This window comes from Fukomys damarensis, unplaced genomic scaffold, assembly GCF_012274545.1.
Source record: "Fukomys damarensis isolate Sample0158 unplaced genomic scaffold, DMR_v1.0_HiC HiC_scaffold_39, whole genome shotgun sequence".
Classification (NCBI taxonomy): domain Eukaryota; kingdom Metazoa; phylum Chordata; class Mammalia; order Rodentia; family Bathyergidae; genus Fukomys; species Fukomys damarensis.
Window position 1 is genome coordinate 6,700,985 of NW_022900951.1, and position 20,892 is coordinate 6,721,876.

Here is a 20,892-nt window from a genome sequence, read left to right on the forward strand (position 1 = left end):
AAAAAAAAAAAGAAGAAGGAAAAGTATCTATATTTGCCAGGGATTTGGCTGAGTGATTCCGCCACCTGCTTCGCAAGTGCAAGAGCCTGAGTTCGATCCCTGGTACCCCCCCAAATTTAAAAATATCTGTATTATATGTATAATAGTTAAATGTGGTTATCCTTAGCTGGGATCATGGGCTTTCCTATGGATCAGATAAACTAAAGTAAAAATATGGGGCCACAGTGGATTTTCATATTGTTTTTCAGTATTTATTCTTTCCCCTTGTCTTTGCTCGCCAGTAGAATGTTCCAGAAATTTCATTGGCTATAACGCCTGATTTGGCACTAACTTATTTATGAGTCTGCTTTGAGTGTATTTTCCTTGGGCTTCAATTATATGACCACCATAAACTTTAATTACACTAATTAGACATAGGCAGACGCCTAAGCCCAGTTGGATTCCTAACCCTAGTCAACGGCCTCTGTCATTAGTTTTTTCAGTGACATGATTTGGCATCATTTTCCAACACATTTTCAGGAAATTAGTTTTAAGTTAAAAAAGAACTTGTCTAATAAAGCTACTGACACTCAACTAGTTTCATTACCTTGTTGGAGAACTGGACTTGAGTAAAATATGTACGCTTATGCAATACCTTGTATACCCTTTTCTTTCCATGACTGTGGAGTTTTGGATTAGTTTGGTACCTGGGGAAGGAGTCATGTCCAATCCTCTTGCCAGGCTGATGAGGCCCTGTGTTCATGTCTAGGTTAGGTGGAGCCTGACTTGGCACAGAAGTAGGCAGCAGGTTTTGATGTATGTGCCAACTCTAGCCAGTTGGTGGTATCTATGTAAAGCTCTGTGCTGAGAAGGATTCTGAGGGCTGGACCCAGCAGGCGGGAAGGCAGACTCAGTTTATTCCACCCACCCCGGGCACAGGAGAGGGGTCGTCCAAGGAACACTCCTGCCCTATGTCTGCCATTCCCATTTTAGTAAGGATCTTCGCATCCATGCCTAATGCAAACCTGTAAAAACTCCAAGGCCAGTTAGCAACCTCCAGACTGGACAGGGCTGCAGAGGAGGCATCTTTGAGAGCAGTGGGTGTCAGATTGACAGTCAGGAGCACCCTGAAGGCATGCCAGACCCCATCTTTAGCATTTTTAAAAAATGGGGCTTAAGTAGTAGTATTCCTGTTTTAAAGGATGCTCTAAAAACATGAGCTATGTCTGTTTCACTTAATGTACATTGACACTATTTCAGGACACAGAAAGTGATGCAGTCTGTTTGCCAGGCAAGCACTTGGGAATTCAGGGCCATCGTCTGTTGGTACACCCTGAGGGTTGTGCCAACATTTTTGGTGAGGTTGACTGGTTTACATCCAGTTCCATTATCCCACACCAACATCCATGCTTAGAAGGCGCCCTCTCATGCTCATATACATTTGCTGCCATGCTGCCCACTGCTTAAGGTGCTTGTTGAGTGTCAGCCCTCTGCAGGGCATTTTACATTCATAACTGGTTGAGGTTCGTGGTGCAGGAAAGAGTACCAGGCTTCAGAGCTGTTGTCTAGAAGTTGATGGATTTCTCTCTTGTTAGTTTCCCAAGGTGGCCTTTAGTACTTAGGCACAGCCAAAGGAGCAGAAAGCCACAGCTTCTCTTGAATTTGCCTGTCGTGGGGCAGGGACAAACAGCTTCCTCCCACTCTGGGATGGTATCACAAAGGGAACCAAAAACCCAGAACAATACAGAATATGGACGTGTTGAAGACTGCTAGCCTTTGTGTCAGTTCTTTGAACTAAGAACAATGTAATTGTTGTCATCTTGAATGTAAGACTAGGACAGATTATACAAAGGAGTTTTGCACTGTTTTTGTGACCCATCATTTCCAAATCCTATTAAGGTTAGTGCAGTTATTTCACTATTTCTTTAACAAAGTGAGTTTACAGAATCGTGACAGTGCAGAGACTTATGAAGACTATGTTTAAATGTTTGTTGTTATCCCCCTTGCCCTCTGTCTTGCAGAGTCTCGAATATTCAGCAGCAGCTGGCCCAGCTTGCAAACGAGTCGTGGCCGGGCATGGCCGAGGCCGACAGGGACCGGCTGCAGCTCATCAAAGAGAAAGAGGCCCTGCTTCAAGAGCTGCAGCTCATCATTCAGCAGCGGAGGTCAGCTGAAGACATGTCCCGGCTAGAGGAAGAGAAGCGACGCTTGGAGGAAGAGATCCAGCGGGCGCGGGCCACATCGGCACAGGGTGCCACGGAAAGGTGGGCTGGTGTCCAGAGATTCAGGGGCAGGTGGGACACAGCTTCCAGTGAAGAACTAGCTGGAAAAGCTAGATTGGATGTCTTATATATGGCTTGAGCATGTTCTTGATTATTACAGGTCAAGTATCCCTTATCTGAAATGCTTGGGCCCAATAGTGTTTCCAGTTGTGGCATTTTCTTAAAGTTTGGAATATTTGCAAAGAATCAAATCTGAACATCTAAAATCTGAAAGCACTGTAAAAGTGTGGGATTTTGAATCATTTCAGATTTTAGATTTTAAAATTAGTGATGTTCAGCATATACTGAGAGCAGCTACTTGCCAAGTAGAGGAGGAAGCATGTACCTTCTGTGCCACAAGAGGTGCCTGCTGCTCCCCAGGGATCCCAAGTCTCCTGGTGCCTGCTCAGAAGTGGGAGATGATTGAGAAGCAGGAAGGAGTGAGGAAGGCAATGATCTACCACCGATCTGTATCGTTCCTGCCATAGGTGCTTGATGCTTTTGCCTGTATTTGTTTAGACTTGGTATCAGCAGGAAGATGGGGAGGCAGGTGATGGTCCAGCTTTGTGGCCTTGGTGAAGTGGTCCCCATAGTATTGTGGAAGTCCCCTATCTCCAACTTTGATCTCTAGCCAGAGAGGGCTGCTCTTTCTTTTGCAGGAGGAAGTTGGCAGCCTGTTATAGGTCTGTTTCTGAATGTGCCTCTCCTCTGTTGGTCTTCAGACTGTTTCAAGCATAGATACTACACTTGATCTTAGCCAAAAGGCCGAGAAGTGATATAGAACACATGAAGTCAGTGTCTTTAGTATTCTTCAGTGCCAAGTTGTTCAGCCTTTCATCATGTGCCACATCTCTTGGTTTCCATTTGCCTCCTGCAGTTGTGGATGGTGTCGAAGGCTATGTCTGCTTTCCATATTTAACAGCTGTCAGCAGTTTATCTATGGAGCTTGGCCGAGCTTTGGAGAATCCATACCCCATTTGTTAATATCCTGGCTTCCTAAAATTCAGTGCATTAACATGACCATAAGCTGCACCACCATGAGCATTCTTTATCTAGATTTTAAGTCACTGGGATTACTTGATGTACACAAATGCACTTAGAAGTAATATTTCATCACATTTTACGACTGCTCTTGGTATTTATTGGGCATCTTTATGCTTGGCTGCCATGAACCCTGAGTACCATGCTGCTGCCCTGTCCACCTATGTATCAACCATTTATGATGCACCAGGCATTCCTCCAAATGCCAGGGATGTATTTTTTCAAACAAGGCAAGAGCAGTCTTAATTGGCACTTAGGACCTTGTCTTAGTTACCTTTTCTCATTTCTGGGAGAAAATACTCAACACTCAAGGTTAAAAGAAAAAAGTTATTTTGCTCACAGTTTGTAGAGGTTTCAGTCCATAGTTGGCTGGCTCTAAGGCAGGGTGGCATGGCAGAGGGGCATCCCAGAGGAGGAACAGTTTATGATGGGCAGAAGGCAGCAATGCAGTGAAGTAGCAAGGAAGCAGCAAGTAAGCAAGAAGCAACAGCAACAACCTTTTTTTCTGTCCCTTATATTCTATCCAGGCTACATACCCTTAGGGTGGTAGTACTGACACTCAGGGTGTGCCTTTCCATTATCAAAACCTAGAACTATGACAAGCCAATCAATGGACTAATTTAGTAATCACACACTTAATTCCAGCATCACATACCCTAGATCCAGCCAACTCCCCAAACTCCTACCTATGAGTACATGAGGCTTTGCGGGGACATCTAGATACAAGTCATAACAAACCTAGATGCTTTTAGCATTGGTGGTCATTCCAACCCATATCATTTACAGGGATTTTGTAGTTGAATTTCTTTTTTGTGAAAATATATTCCCCATACTGTATTTCAAATCTACCAATTGATTATTTTCTTACCTGCAGGATTCTACTTCAGGAAAAGAGAAATTGTCTACTTATGCAACTAGAAGAAGCCACTCGCTTAACTTCTTATCTCCAGTCCCAGTTAAAAAGGTAGGTTACTGTAGAAGAGAAAACCATACTTAATTATCATGTTACAATGACATGTGCATGAATTTTAGCTTGGATTTTCTCCTGCCGGAATTTGCAACCTGAAGTGACGTTAAAACAAAGAATGGAAGAGTAGATACAATGTATTTGTAAGAAAACCTGCTAACGTATGACCCAGGGAAAATGAGGGAAACCAAATTTGACTTCAGAATAAATAAGTCTTAAATCAAGTTTTATAAAAGGATACATAATCTAATACCTTCAGAAGTGTTCATATATGCACATTTTTATTTTGGAGGTTTTTGTAAAGGATATGAATATTTTTAAGTGTAGTTTGGATGCTTACTAACAGCTCACCTTTTCAGGTACTTACTGTATTGTGAAGCATAGTGTTGAGGGCCTTATACGGATTACTTTCTCAGGTATTCCTCCTAAAAGAGTGCAGAGGTAGGATCTGTTATTATCCCATTCCCCAGTAAGTGCAAGCCTTGGAGATGACCCATTAACTTGACTGAGTATGCTCAGCCAGTCTGCCTTTGAGCCAGAACTCCAACCCAGGCATGAGTCTGCTGTTGCTCTGTGCCCCCTAATTTCATCGAGAAAAACACAGGAGATGCCAGTAAAGGTCTGCCCAAATGCATGCAGTGGTCATAGATAATACAGGGGTTTGCTGTTCCTACCACGTGTGTTTCTAACACCTGATCTCTCTTCTTTCAGTCTGTCTGCCAGTACTCTGACTGTGTCCTCCGGGAGCAGCCGCGGGTCGCTGGCCTCCAGCCGGGGCTCGCTGGCCTCGAGCCGAGGTTCCCTGAGCTCGGTCAGCTTCACCGACATCTATGGCCTCCCGCAGTACGAGAAGGCCGATGCTGAGTGCGGCCAGCTCCTGCGCTTTGATCTGATTCCCTTCGACACCCTGGGACGGGATGTCCCCTTTGCAGACCCACCTAGCCACTCAGGCTTCCACAAGCAGAGGCGGTCCCTAGACACCCCCCAGTCCCTGGCATCGCTATCTTCCCGTTCCTCCCTGTCTTCTCTGTCACCCCCCAGCTCGCCCTTGGACACGCCCTTCCTCCCAGCTTCGAGGGACTCACCTCTGACGCAGTTGGCAGATAGTTTTGAGGTGCCAGGCCTGGGTGCTCTAGACAGACTGCGAGCACAGGCCTCTGCCCTGGGGGATGAAGATTTGCAGGGCCCAGCGCCACTTCAACCACATGGATTCCCTGGGGACACAGAAGGCCCACGTGAGCGGGGACCCCCAGGGGCCGGAGCCCCTGCCACTGGATGTAAGTGGTGTTGAGACCACCCCTTTAGAGGCAAAGTCTGAAATCCAGGAAACGTATTGTATGCAGTGGCACTGGGGCTAGTGGCTCCTCACATTCCCAGTGAGCTGGAAGTTTAAGAACATGGACAGGGTTACGAGGGGACCACACCTACTCTAGTCTTTCCTGTGTGTGTCAGGGAAAGATATTCACCATTGACAAAGTGTCTTTCCCAGTTATTTGGCTTGTTTTAAGTACGAACTTAACCTTTGAAAATGAGTCCTCCACATTCAGAGGCTGATAAAGAGGTACGAGGGTTTAATGAACTCTGTAGGCTGTGTGCCAAGGTGGCACATTATGTGTATGTCCACCCCAGAGAGCAAATGACTCGTGTCTGCTTATAGTTCAGTGGGAATCTCTGCTTTGCCAGTTTAACTTCATCTCTTTATCCTCTGTCCTTGTAGTTTTAAAGATGTAAGTCTTATCAATTGTGGAAATGATAATAGTTGCATAATTTCAAAAGACATACCAGTAAGTATCAATCATCTGTCCCAATCCGGTGTCTCTGGTGGTCTACATGGAGAACCCCTGGCAACATGAAGCTTCCTCTGACCAATTGCTTGAGTTTAGCTCCTCCTAGGTGCCAGGGTACTGTTTGGGAGAAAAATGACTTTTTCAAGCCAACCCCCAGCAAGTTTTAATTTCCTTAGTTTGAAGAACAATGTCTCCCATTCCTGAAGTTCAGCCTATTTAATCAACTTTTATTTGCACAGCAAAAAATGTTTTAGGCATTCAACTTCAGCAAATGCTAGATAATTTGTATAGCATAGTGGCTATCCACCAGCGGTCTTTTTGTTCCTTGCCCTAGGGACATTTGTTAGTGTCTGAAGACATCTTAGGTGTCACAACTGGAGTGGGGGTACTACTGTCATCTAGTGGGGTAGAGAGTGGCCAGGGATACTGCTAAACATAATACAGTGCATAAAAGATCCAGTCCAAAATATAAGTGGTGCAGAGACTGAGGAGCCCTAGAAGCCTACTGTGGAGTATTTATGCACCCAAGGATAGAAATAGAACTGGAATACAAAACCAGTGTGGTGTAGAGAGAACAGCTTCAGGCTCGCAGTCTGGAGCCCAGGATTCTGTTCCCTGTCCTTTTGACTGGTAGTCCTGTAACCTTGAGCCGCCTCACCTTCCCTGCCCTAGAAGGAGGTGATTTTTATGGTCTCTCCATTTGCACCATTCTGTTACCTGTGATATGGATTGACTGATGGGTGGAAAAGCCAATTGATCTTTAGATTGACATATCTGTAGAACAGTAATCTGCTAATATTTACATGTTTACCCAGAGGCCAGTATTTTCTGGAGCTTTCCCATGACTTTTTGGCATCTCTGTTATTTTGATGTCTATATTTACAAGCACACTTTCCTATCCCTAGATACATTGCTTCTGTAACTTCACATATACAGGTAGCTTTCATTTCCTTTGTTCTAATAACTGGTGCATTGTTCTATGTTTATTCCTTTTATTCACAATGAAAGTGCACAGTAAGGACTGAATTGAGCATCTGTCATTGCTTAAACTTGAAACTTTGCTCTTTAGTCTGTCTCCCTCTTCTCCTACTCAGTAGTTTTTCCTCTAAATGTTGAGATACAAGAATATCAGCCTGGTTATGCAGAAAATCTACACAAGGTCCATGGACCCCTTTGGGCCAGGAAAGACAGGGTGGGAGGGAGAAGAGTTGATTTAATTTCTGATCCCGGTTCCTTTGGTTTTCCTTCCCACCCTGTGGCAGACATTGAAATGGTTTCAACTTAGACTGAGAAGTATTTGCTTGGTCTGCGTTTAAATACTGCCACCTGTTGGTGTATTCCTGCCTGACACTGTCAGTTGACTGAGTCAGCGTGTCCCGCTGTGTGCTCCCAGCTATCTGGGTGGTATAACCAACTTCAGGCATGGACATAGGGAACTTCACCCTCCTGGGAACTCCTGAGCCCAGGGTTTTCATGGCTTCATAAAGGAGGAGCTTGGTGCTCATCCAGTTACCCTCACCCCATCATTTATCCTTGACCAGTGCCATGCAGTTCCCGCCACCTTTTCAGTCTTGCTAGAAAAACAGCACTGTTTCACCCCAGGCAAGTTTTAGTAAGATCAAAATTTAGGAAGATAAAAATCAAAATTGCCCAAGCCCTCAAAGCAGTGATTTCTTCCACTGTGATTTAAATCAAATCATAGGGAACAGATGTCAGATCAGAGAAGTGGGTCAACAGGCTATAACCCTGAACATTTTTTTACGTTTTGCTGGTGTTATCTTCTCTGGGTTTTGAAACTCAAATGTGTCATGGTTTTGAAATACTTTCCTATTTCATCTAGCTATTATTAACTGCTTATCAGAATCCATAAAAATCTTGACTTTGTCCCTCAATTAATTCATTTTATTACAGTGATACTCTGTTTAAAATTGTTAACTGAAATTCTACAGTGTTTTCACTTTGTGCTTTTTTATCTCTTTTCTCATGCGGCTCTACAGAAACATTCACTGTAAGTGGCCTTGGGATCCTCATTCCCTTTTGTGGCTCAGGCTGTGGGCAAATCTGTGTGGTGAATCCATGCTGACGGCTGGGGTGTACTTATCAATTGTCATTATCATTATTATTTCAACAGTAATATTCACAAGAGCTACTAACGTCATGTAAGAACTGTTCCAAAAGCTTTCACTATTTTTCCTCCATACATATTTTTTTCCTCCAGAATTTAGTGGCATTCATTATTTTAATGTCAGCTGGAAGCTTTGCCCACAATGTGGTTTTCGTTGTATTTCCTTCCTTTTTATCAAGCAGTGTTCATGCCTTTGGGTTTTGCTGTCTGGCTGGCTGTCTGTCTTGAAGGGTGAAAAAGTCAGAGACTTCTTAAGTGAATGTGTAGAAGAATGTGTATTCCTTGCTTCTTCAGCATTGCTCGCTGTGGTTGTCTCATTGCCTAGAAGCTCAGTGGTGGATGTCTCAGCTGTTCCTTGCTGTGGGCTGTTCCTTGCTGTCTTCACACCCAGGGCAGTGCTGCTGCTCATGTCCCAGTGACTCCTGCTTCCGGTTGCTCCCTGAGTTCAGTGACTTGGCCTTTGATCCACGAGGAGGAGTTCTTTGATTTCCCTCCTCTCTTCATGCATTCCCATTGTCATGAGGAGAGAGAAGTTTGGTCAGAGTTGCACCGTCAGATACAGTTACAAGGAGTGCTTAGGATTGTTACCTAGGGCTGTGTCCTTAAAGGGACTTATTTTTATCTGTCTATCTACCTATCTTCATTTCTATTTGTGGTACTGGGGGTTAAACTCAGGGTCTTCATACTGAGCTACACTCCTGACCCTTTTTGTATTTTTTGGACAGAGTCTTGCTAAGTCACTAAGTTTCCCAAGCTGGGATCAAACTTGTAATCCTTCTGCCTCAACCTCCCAAAGTACTGGGATTATAGCTGTGTACTACCATACCCTGCTCTTAAAGGAATTTAAGAACTTTTCCTAGTTTTAGGACTGAGAATGGAAACTGTAATTGGTTTCATTTGCTGGAAATTGATGCAACACACTGGAAGGTTCCATTTTTAGTTTAGGGCCATGAGTTTGAAATCCGTCACACAGCAAGGGTGAAGAAAAGAGCTGGACTTCATTGTCCTGGCCTTCATTCTGAGACTTGGTACCTCCATCTAACTCAGGATGGAGCCAGCCTCTGTCCCTGGTTGACCAGGACAGGAGCAAATACACCTCCAGGCTTGGCATTGCAGACCTTTGGAAGGCTAGCTTTTGTCTCCAGTTGACATAGATAAATCAAAGACCATACCCTTGTGTGTGTTTGTTCTGTGTGCTGTTTAATGTGTTTAGATTTAATTGGTGTGAATTATTGGTTGAAAACAGAGATGGATGCCTTTGGGCTTAGCATTTCCCTCAATTTAGGAATGTACAGATATCAAAAATTTTAATTGAAAGAGCCTAGATGGCCAAAGAAAAGTATAGGGCCATAGACAAACCTGTATTATTAGCAAGAGGCCTCATGATATCAAAGCAGTGTTTAGTTTGGGGCTTTATATTTTATTCTGTATTTAGTGTACTTCTCTATAAAACAGAGTCTCCTGTGTACATAGTCACATTTCACATAGAAAGATTCTATGCATATTTTATATAAAGGAACTTATTGCTGTGAGGAAAGGGACAGAAACAGTGAAATGTTGGAAGGCAAAATTTCAGTGATGATCTTTGGCTTGTGAGTAAAATAAGTAAGGAAGCAAAAATAAACTGTCTGGGAATGGTACCCAGGAAAGCAGTTCTGGAAGGCAGTCTCATCCCAGGGCAATTAGGAAAGATACTGCAGTCAGGGAGATGGATAAGTGTGCACGGCAGTGCCCTCCCTGTGAGCTGCAGGGCTCCAAGGATCTGTTTGCAAAGGATTAGTCTATGTTCAAATGTGCTCTCTGATTTGGAAGTCGTTAAATTTTGTTAGGGTGTATTTAGGTGATTAAACTTTTTTTCTATTACAAAAGCAATATGATGTATGTTTATTGTATAAATGTGGAAAATACCAAGCAGCATAAAGAAGAGAATGAAAATTACTACCCGTCTGGGAGCACAGTGTTGTTCTTTTGGGTGTGAGAGTCTTTATTAAAGTGCTGTATGCTCATTAAGGGGGTGAAAAGCAATTTATGAATCCAAGTGTCTTTCTAGACAGTTTAACAGCTTTCAGAGTAGCCAGCAGCCTGTTTTTTCTGTTTTTTCAGTATTAGAGACAGTCGTGCATGGTGTTCTTTATGCGTATGTACACATCATCACGGCATGTCTCTGGGACCCTTAGTGACTTAGCAGGGCTCTGCTGGAGAGGTTGTGGCCTCCTGTGCCATCATCGTCTGACTTAGGTGTGTCCCTTATTTGCAGCAGTGACTCTCCGGGAAGACAGCGCCAAGAGACTGGAGAGAAGAGCGCGCCGTGTCTCTGCCTGCCTTTCGGATTACTCACTTGCAAGTGATAGTGGAGTATTTGAACCTTTAACCAAAAGGTAAGGAGCTGAGCCTTCTTTTACTGTTTATTTCTATTTCTGTTAGTACGCCTTCACTGTGGGCTGTTGGTACTGCTACACCAGACGTCTTAATTCTTTTCTCGTCCCTCCCCGCTTCCCCTCCCATCATTCTTGATCCCCTTCCCTTTTGCAAAGAATCTATCTCATTGTTTCATAATATCTTTTTTTCCTCTCTGTTTATACTTCGGGTTTCTCATATGAAAGAAAACATGTAATATTTAAGCTTGTATGTAATATTTCACTTAACATTATGGTCTCAAGGTACATCCATTTTTTTCTACCAATGGCTCAGATTTATCCTTTGCTATGGCATCTTATTCCCTTCCCCGCAAGCTGACAACACAGTATTCCTGTTATGCACGAAGAAGATCCATCCGGAAGCTTTTATATATTGACACTTTGTGTATCCAGGGGTATAAAGTAGTTTTCGAATTCTATCAATTTGGAGAGGTTGAGGTTTAGAACCCTGCCAAGAATACTCCTTGGTTTCTGGGTGGCATTTGAAGGCTGGCTGTCATTCTGTTCTAGGGTGACATTTTTCTCTCTGGCCCTGGATGTATTAAGGCTGAAGCCCAATAAGACTGAAAAAGGAGAATAGTGTATGTGAGGTAGAGACTCTTGCTTTTTTACAAAGATGTTCCCTAGAAATGGATTTCCTGCCTCCCTTCTTTCCTGAGTTAGAGAAATAGCCTTACAATTAAAAACAAAGCAAAACAACAAAACTTTGGAACTCTGAGCTTGCTTTCTCCCTCAGTCTCTCTCTTTCTCCCCCCTTCCCCCATCCTTCCTCCCCCCGCTTCTTTCTTTTTTTTCCTGCAATACCTATGAAGCCATTGCGTCTTTGTACCTTTGTAAGGTTCAGGTAACCCTGAGACATTTCAGTTACTGTTAACTTTTTTGAAAGCTAACTTTTGAATGTTGCCCGGCATATCACATGGAATGCAGAGTTATTTCATAAATCAAAGCAAAACATAAACAACATAAAGAAGAAACAGTCGTTTATAGGCAGATACCATGGCTCCTGGAGACCCGCCATGCATGCCTTTACAGCAGCCTAGTGGGCATTCTTGTTTAGTTCTCTTTGGTGCCATTCTTCTGGGTAAGTGCACAAGCCACGTGACTGGTTCCCTCTGAAATGAACCGGGTGCATTTCCTGTTCTGTTCAGGAATGAAGAGGCTGAGGAGCCTTCTTGTGCAGACTCCTGCAGTATTGATGAGCCTCAGATCCACGTGGGATTTCTGTGAGTACCAAGCCCCTTCCCTGTTGCTCCTAAAGATACCCTGTGGATGGGCTTCACTTCGTGGTACCCACCTCCATGTGTAGGCCAGGTGAGGTGGAGGGGCCCTGTGACCTAAGTGCTGCTCCTTCACCTTTGTCCAACTTCAGTGGGTCTTAGGTGACAGAGGTGGCAGAAGGCAGTGATAGAAAAGTGTCTGTGTTACCTCATGGTGCTGAGGCTTGGGAGTCATAATGCAGTGAGTACTGAAAGCCCCGACTAGCTCTTGGGGACTTTTTTTTTTTACCATTTCTGCCCGTGCTGATTGTATTGTTCACTGCAGGACAGACAATAGGGTCCCTGTCATCCCCGAGTGAGTTATCTGGTTGTTTGGTCTCTAATTACAATTCCAGTTTAGGCACTCGCCATATTGTTCACAGCAGCAGGGCAGGAGGTTAAGATCCTTGTGATTTTCTTTGACTTCCTCTGTTTATTCTAGTCCCTGGTTTTAGGGTTGACACTGTTAGCCTTTGGAGCCAGATGGTTTTGTGCTCTGGGATATGTCTTTTTCAGTAGCATCCCTAGCCTCCACCCGCGGATGCCAGGGCACTCCCTTCCCCTCCAGTGTAACAGTAAACAGTGTTTCCAGACAGTGACATGTCCCCTGGGGGTAGGTAGGTTGGGGCAAAATCCCCCCTCAGTTAATGGCCACTGCTGCTGACCAGTCAGGGGGCTTTGCCATTGTGGGGTATTTGCGGTCCATGATCTCCAGGTTTATTTTCTAGACACGACAGTGCCAGCGAATGTCTCCTTGTGCACGTGCTCCAACTGAGGAACTTTGCCAGGCTGGTGATGAGAGAAGACTACAAAATGTAAGCTTCCGGGCTGGGGGACAGATAGTGGTCACCTCCTTTGGGCCCCCTCCTCCAGACAGCATGCCACCTCTCTGCTTGGCGGTTTGGGGAAGGAAAACCCTTTGGGAACCAGAATTGACAGTAAAACAGCGAATGTCTATCTGAAGTATAAAGGATTCTAAGTTTTAAAAAGAGCCTAGTTGATTATTGAAGGCAGATGAAGTTAACAGAACCAGGTGAGTTCTGTGCTGTGTTGATACCAAAGAAGTGCCTGTTACAGGCAGTATTGGGGCTTAAATTGTCCACCCAGGTCCCAGGGATGGGCAGTGACAGCATAGGCCTACTTGGCTCTTTGAACCCAGGATGTGTGTTACAAGGCCTCTGGCTGGGATTACGGCGGGAGGGAGTCTTTGGCTGAGGACAGAAGCAGGAAATGGGAGTTAGGACTCTTGAGAGTCCCCTGGTGACCTTGCCCTCAGTAGAGTGATTGCTACTTCCCTGCATGGGCCCAGGTGGGCGCCTCCTGGTGGGTCCCATTTACCCAGCTAGGTGACTGCCCAAGGGTATGACTCTGCCCTCAGCCCCAAATTCCGTGGGTTTTTTTAAAGGCTTAGGCCTATCATAAGGAGCTTAGGATCTCACCCCAATGATAATGTTGCAATGGACACAAATGTTCGAGACTGCCTTTATGGCAAAATACAGGCTTGGGGTAGAAACAGCAGCAAGCACAGCACCATATCCTTGTAGGTGATAGGCTGACAAGCTGGCGGGAGGAGCTGGGAGGAGAAGGCCAAGGAGCTCTTGCCACAATATGGTGACCAAGAAAGCAAAGCAGTCCCTGGAGCCTTCAGACCTTGAAGTCTTCCTCTTGAGGACTGAGTCCTCCTCCCTCCCCAGTATCTGGAGGGCAGGTCGGTTAGTTCTTTGGGCTTACTCCTAGTTGACGTAGAACTTTTCCTAGTAGACTCTGAACTTGTCCCCATGGACATACAAAGAGGGCACCACATGTGGGTGTGCTTTGGTGACACGTTGGTGTCACGAGCACAACCTACCAATGCTTTTCCTCCTCTCTGCTGCCAGCCACATCCGCGTCTATCTGCCCCCACTCGACTCTGGCACTCCCAATACCTACTGCTCCAAGACTCTGGAATTCCAAGCCCCGCTGGTGTTTAACGAAGTGTTCAGAATCCCTGTGCATTTCAGCATGTTGACAGTGAAGTCACTTCAGTTATATGTGTGCTCAGTGAATCCTCAGATGCAGGAAGAATTGCTGGTATGGCTCCCTGGCTCGTACTCCCTCCCTTTTCTCCCCTTTGTGTTTGTCTCCGCTTCAGTGCCCTCCCTTCCTTTTCTTTCCCTTTCTCTCTTTTCCTCTTCTTTTCTTTTTTATTCTCTCTTCTCATTCTTTCCTTTCCCCATGTCTTTTCTTTCTCTTTGTATTTTATTCCTATGTCATTTTTTCTTAGTTTTTGTCTTTCTGCCTCCCTCCCTTCCTCTCTTTTCTTTAACATATGTCTCTGCTTAGAAACTCTACTAGTGTTAAGTGCTGTCTATAGCTGAGAGGGCACAAAGGGATGAGTGAACCAATCCTCTTCTCAAGTGTTGTAGTTTAAGTGTATTGTCTCAGTACTTGCAAAATCTCAGTGAGATAGCTTCCACCCTATCCCCATTGTCCATTGAGGACTTATTAGGCGAATAAAAATGCAGGCTACCAGTTAAATTTGAGTGCCATTTTTAGTATAAGTACACCCTATGCCATATGTGACACTCACATATTATAAACCTGGATGCCCTACATTTTGTCTGGAAGCCTAGGACTAGGCCTCCAGAGAAGAGAGGAAGTGGTCAGTTTTCAGTGCCCAGCTGTCCAAGGCCAGGCTAGGACTTGGCGTTCAGGGAAGTAGGAAGTATAGCGTTCAGCCAGCCAGCCCTTTCTCAGGTTCAGAAGTTCCTGAACGAATCAGTGGCTCATCGAGTGACAAAGCCCTGAGCTGCACCTAGCACCCCAAGTTGTCATTCTCTACCCCTGTCCCTTTTCCAGCATTTTCTGATTGAGCAAAACAAGCAACCAGGGAGCCACCCCTCCTCTCTTAGCCTCCTCCGGGATGGCCAGAGGATGGGGTTCAAGGAGGTCCTCATCTTGCCTCTCCACAGGGTAGGTTCTTCAATTCTCCTCACAAGAAATCATTGCAGTGTGCATGAGTGAAAGGCATATAGCAGATTTATTAGGCAAGTGAGAGCCGTCTTGTTGAATGGATTTGGGGGCATGTATGTGGTCCTGGAAGTATCCTTTAGGATGGATGATCTAAGGTGTTTTTCCTGAAGATATTCTTTGAATCCCCTGAGTCCATTTGTTTATCTTAAGGTCAGGTTGCTGCCCTTTACCTTATCAACCAGGTTAACTCATGAACTTACAGCATCTTTAATGCATTTGTATATGATGGGTCTGGAAGAAACCAGCCAACCTAGAGAACATAAGCACAGGGAGTAGGGAATATCCGTTTGGGTAGCCTTGTGTGGCTTTGATCCTACCTTAGAGCTCTAGATTTCTTGTCTCCTCTACCTGTCTTCATTTCTTCTTTCCTGCCTCAAGGCACTTTTATTGTACTACAGTCCTTTTAGTAGGAATGAAATAGTTATGTCTTAAGATTGAAGGGTGAACTTGATATTTTACAGGACTCCCGTGAAGCTGAAATCATTCAATGCTTGTTCTGACTTTTCTTCTCAACTCCTGTGCAGGGCATTGCTCAGATAAACTTGGCTGACTATGACAGTTCAAGCGACATGCAGCTGCGCTGGTACCCAGTACAGGTCTTTGCCAGCTCCGAGCCACCCAAGACAAAGGAGAATGGGCGTTCAGGCAATAGTGCCACCCAGGACCCTGTGCATGTCAGCTCCGGGACAACGGTACTGGGCCCTACTTTATGGAGCCAGTATTTTGTGGCTGCTTTTGTGACTTTGAAACTGGCTTTTACTTGGGGAAATCATTTCTAAGGTTCATGTACACTTAAAGCCAGAAAATAGTGGCAATAAAGAAATAGCGCCTCAGAGGAAGTAATAAAAATATCCATGTATATGGCCATTTCATGACAATGCCATTTTCCCCCAGTACTGCGGATTGAACCTAGGGCCTCACACACGCTAGGCAAGTATTCTCCAACTGACCTACATTTACAACGTTGTTAAATTTTATTTTGAGACAAGGTCTCACTGAGTTGTCCATGTTGGCCAATTGGCAATCCTCTTGCCTTAGCTCCTGGAATAATTAGGATTACAGACATGCACTACTGTGCCTAGTATGATAATGCTTTTTAATGCCCATGTGTTGGCGAATTGGTTATCTCCAAGTTTTCATCCTCAGAACTGTATGACAGGTCTTGCTGTGCAGGTGGCTGGGTTCTGCCACACAGGGCCATGAAGGCATGTGCGAGTCCACTGTGGGACAGATGCTAGCTGCGGCATGCATACAGCGCCTGCCATCTGTTTTGCACCCCAAGCTGGTGGGCTGTGCTGGTTCTCAGAGGCACCCTTTTCTGCTGCAGGATGCAGTGACAGCGCTGCTGGCCAGAACCACGGCCCAGCTGCAGGCAGTAGAAAGAGAGCTGGCTGAGGAGCGTGTGAAGCTGGAGTGCACTGAGGAGGGTATCCTGGAGATCCAGCGGAAGGAAGAGCAGGCCGAGGCTGTGTCCGAGAGGTGAGTGCCCAGCCCAGGGAAGGGCTCCGAGCACTTTCCACCACATCTGGATGATGATGATGCTTTTCTTTTTCTTTTTTGTGGTACTGGGGATTGACCCAGGGCCTTTACCATCAGCTACATCCCCAGTCAATTTATTTTATTTTATTTTTTTAAATTTTGAGACAGGATCTTGCTGGGTTGCCAGGCTGACCTTGAACTTGTGAGTCTCCTGCCTCAGCCTCCTACAGCGCTAAGATTAAAGGTGTGCGCCATCATGCCCAGCTGAGGCAGTGTTTCTTGGGGCGAGGCTGCCCAATGTGAGAGTTGGTCAACAGTCTCTCTCTTGGAAGGAGCTGCGCTTTTGGGTTCAAACAGCTTTTCTCAGTCATACCTCTGTAGAATGTGCTAGGCAACTCTTTGGTAGCATTACTCATGAGCCAGGACTCTGGGGCAAATGTCATGCTGACCTGATGGCAGTGATGCCTGAGCTCTCTGCTTCAAGGCCCTAGGAAGGCTTTACCCCTTTTCTTTCATTTCTGGAAGTTCTGTTCAAGAGCCGGCCTGTTGAGTGACTCTTTTCCACCAGGATGGAGTGCAACAAGATCCTCTTAAGTTATTTTCTCAAATTATTTTATTTTTTAAAACACAGAGGTCCTTACTCATTTGCATTTTGATGTCCACATAGGCAATAAAAATGGAATTATATCTACCCAGTGATGAGAAATTTGTGGTAAATAGCACCACACATGCTATCACTCTCTCTGACCATTTAGATGTCTGTGATTAGAAATAATCCACTTTTTCAAAGCAGCCTATTAGCCAGTCTCAACAGAATCCTTCAAAGCATTTCTACCTGTCAGATTTAGTGCTTGAGATTTCAGGACTAGCTCATCTTGTTTAATCCTTTTTTGTTCAGTTTGCATAAAATATGTTTGTATATCTATGCCTTAAGGTTTGTCTACACATAGTTATTTCCAAACTCTTTTTTTTTAGGGATGCAATTTCTCTCTTCCCCATGCTATTCTTTGTGGTATCTCTGCACTAAACAGATGTTGTAATAACGATGATGGAAACAGTTAACATTTAATTATTTTGGTTTAATTCAACCATCTCTGGGGAAGTAATAGCTCAGACATTAAGAATAAAGGTGTAGGAAAGGTGGGATGGGGAGGGGAGGAGTAAAAAGGGAAAAGAAAAAAATGTGAGAGAATGAAAAGATGAAAATAAAGTGTTTGTAGATGAGGAGGGGAGGAGGGGGTGAAGGGAGGGCAGAGGTAAGGGGAAAAAATGAGAATCAAGACTTGTCATGTAGAGGTACAAGATCCCAACAATGAATGTAACTGTACTGTATCCCTAAAATGTACCAATAAACTCAATTAAAGCTGAAAAAAAAAAAAGAATATAGGCTCTGAGCCAAGCGTGGTGGCACATGCCTATAACCCTAGCACTCTGGGAGATTGAGGCAGGAGAATTGATACACACACCACACACACACACACACACACACACACATACATATATATATGCTCAGAAGGCAGGTAGGTGGTCCTGGTTCTAATCCAGGCTCTGCCATTTATCAATAATGTATCCTTGTCCTAGTTTCTCCATCTATAAAACAAGAACAGCAATGTGCCTTAACTCTTGGTGTTATTGCAGTTCGATAATACATACCAAGCACTTAGCACACACACACACACACACACACACACACATACATATATATATGCTCAGAAGGCAGGTAGGTGGTCCTGGTTCTAATCCAGGCTCTGCCATTTATCAATAATGTATCCTTGTCCTAGTTTCTCCATCTATAAAACAAGAACAGCAATGTGCCTTAACTCTTGGTGTTATTGCAGTTCGATAATACATACCAAGCACTTAGCACAGTGCCTGCTTCACGGAAAGACAGACCTTCCATTTAATAAAAGGCCTTGAAGCGTCATCTTCCCTAGAAAGCAGAAGTGCCCTTGTACTTTATGAGAACAGCAACTGTCTTCAGTTATTGGAAAGGAACAGGTTTTATCTGGTGCTTCTGCTACTGAGCTTCAAAAACGACCAGGAAAGAAATCCCTCTGAGGAACATTCTGTGGGCATTTGCATTGTCACCTTTAGGAGCTGGCAGGCTGACTCAGTTGACAGTGGCTGCAGCAACTGCACCCAGACCAGCCCCCCATACCCAGCAGAGCCCTGTGTTGCTGTCAACTCCATTCATGGACACAAGTTTGCTGGCCAGACAGATCCCTACTGTCCCGAGAAACGTCAGCTCCCACCTATTAAGGTAAGAAGAAAACGTCAGGAGATTCCTCAGAGTCCCCCGACATTTGAAAGGAGTAGCCCTGCAAGGAGAGGAAGTGTGCTCCCAGGTCTATCATGGGAAGGGGAGAGAATAGGCAGAGGAGTAACATTTAAGGGAACAAAGAGGAGTGGCTTTGGCTCTCCCTGGCTGCTGTATTGAGAACAAATTGGAGGGGCACCAAGGTGTGCAGTTGAGAAGAGTAGAGAGAAGCCCACTAGATGATAGTGACTCAGATGAAGGGTTAGTGACAAGTAGTCGCAGGCCACTTAATACTGAGCCAACAGGATTTCCCCTAGGACCAGATATGGGGTGTATGAAAGACAGAGTCCATGATGCCACTGGGATGTTTTCTCCATGAAGAGAAAGTAGAAATCCTTGTCAAAGGCTCTCCATCAGGTAGGGGCCGTCTCAGCCATTCAGTCCTGGATGCCTTAGGTGTGATACACAAGCTAGACCTGCAAGTGGAGAAGTGGGAGAGACAGTGTCCACACTAACTTTGCTGCTTGTGTTATGGGGTAAGTTGTGGTAATAAATGAACTACTCTGTAGGTTGACAAGGAAACCAACACAGAAGATCTCTTCCCAGAAGAAGCGGCAAGCATCCTGAAGGAGCGACCCGGACGCCGGGCCCGTGGTTCGCCTTTTGTTCGCAGTAGTACTATTGTCCGTTCTCAGACTTTCTCGCCCGGAGCACGAAGCCAGTATGTTTGCCGAGTGAGTACAAATAAATTCCTTTGCCACTTGTCTGGAACATTTCCTTCTTTTGTTCTCTGCTGTGTTTTCCTCTTTACTATTTATGCTAAAAGACATATGTATTCTCATAAATCATACCAGTTGATCGATGAATACCACACACATATGGAGATGAAATCAGCATTGAGCTTCCATCTCCCACCCTCATCCTGCTCTTGTCTAACTCTGCATCGCTTCAGGGTTGGCATTTGTTTTCCCAGGATTTTCAGTGTTGTTTACTCACCAGCTCCGTCAAGAGGCAAGCATACCATTGCCACATAAGGCTAAAGAATAATGAGTTGACTGACGGTCACTAAACAGTGACTGACTTGAATCAGGTTGCAATCTGGGAGACAGGGCCTTGCTGCTGTAGTGTATCCATGTCCCCTGCAGAAGGGTGACAGTGACCTTCAAGACTCCAGGTGCTGAGCCCATAGGTTCCGACTCCCCCATGTCTAAGTTCCTACCCAGTGGGAAAGGGGGAGACACTCAGTGGTTCTCAGCATTGGCTGCACCTGGCTACGGAATCACATGGGGAAGTTTCCCCATGTACTGATGCCCAGGTCCTATCCCAGAGGCTCACAGGTGGGGCATGCACATCAGAACTTGGAGAGCTCTCAGATGGTTCTAATATGCACATATGGATGTGGACCCTCGTGTAGGTGGAAGAGAGAGCTGAGGCAGCGTAGTCATTGAAGACAGGACAGTGAGTTGGTGGTCAGCAGGTAGTGGCAGTGTGATGTAGACAGCATGGAGCTGGAGGAGGTGGTGTTTAAGGAATGAGGCTCTTTTCTAGAAAGCAGAAATCTAGCAAATGCAAGTAACCAATAGAGTAAAATGCTGAGTACAAGCGCTGCCTTTCATGAGCCAGGTTGTAGTTGTTATCCATAGGGCAGAAATGTTACTGACTCCCTGTGGGTCCATTGATAGACATGAAAGAGGACCAGAGGATTGGTGGTTTTGTTTTATTTTGGTTTTGTCTTTCATTTTCCCTTGAAACTTCTGTTTTAACTGAAATCCAAAGACCTGGTAGTAGCACCAGAAAGAAGTCTTAAGTGAGTTTGAATGTCTGTGAAGAGAAAATAATCCCATTTGGAATACATACAAAGAAAGCATAGTGAATTTCTGATCACTTGTCTCTGAACATCATTCTTTTTGATGCAGCTTTATCGTAGTGACAGTGACAGTTCAACACTTCCCCGGAAGTCTCCCTTTGTCCGAAATACTCTGGAAAGACGAACCCTTCGCTACAAACAGGTATGTGCCATATAAACCAATGTGGAATTTATACTTGCCATAGGAGTTATTTTATAACCCATACAAAGTAATATTTTAGATGATACTTAAGGTCATATTAATTAAAAGGTAATGATATTTTCATTTTCTTGTTTTTAGTATATAATTTTGAAAGCATATATATTATGTTATCAATCTTAAGACAGTATCATTTCACCTAATTTGTGATCTTCTTAGCTGTTGAAAGGAATGAGCAATAATTTCTATGTAATAGTTACTTCTTTTTTTTGTTTTGTTTTTTTTTGTTTTTTTTTTTAATTTTA

At 44.6% G+C, this 20,892-nt stretch overlaps 1 protein-coding gene and 1 pseudogene across 2 annotated transcripts in view; one reads left to right on the forward strand and one right to left on the reverse strand.

The window, feature by feature from the left end:
- Wwc3 (WWC family member 3) overlaps positions 1–20,892 on the forward strand; it is a 63,394-nt gene that overhangs the window by 37,371 nt on the left and 5,131 nt on the right. The window contains exons 8-19 of one of the 2 annotated variants that reach the window (XM_010613993.1): positions 2,001–2,243; positions 4,156–4,245; positions 4,960–5,525; positions 10,418–10,538; positions 11,726–11,800; positions 12,562–12,648; positions 13,711–13,903; positions 15,370–15,537; positions 16,173–16,324; positions 18,419–18,584; positions 19,151–19,315; positions 20,498–20,590. In XM_010613993.1, coding sequence (XP_010612295.1) covers positions 2,001–2,243; positions 4,156–4,245; positions 4,960–5,525; positions 10,418–10,538; positions 11,726–11,800; positions 12,562–12,648; positions 13,711–13,903; positions 15,370–15,537; positions 16,173–16,324; positions 18,419–18,584; positions 19,151–19,315; positions 20,498–20,590 — 2,119 coding nt within the window. The remainder of the gene's footprint in view (positions 1–2,000; positions 2,244–4,155; positions 4,246–4,959; positions 5,526–10,417; positions 10,539–11,725; positions 11,801–12,561; positions 12,649–13,710; positions 13,904–15,369; positions 15,538–16,172; positions 16,325–18,418; positions 18,585–19,150; positions 19,316–20,497; positions 20,591–20,892) is intronic. The other variant, XM_010613992.2, reaches the window with a different exon arrangement.
- LOC117284904 lies at positions 2,919–3,017 on the reverse strand (annotated as a pseudogene).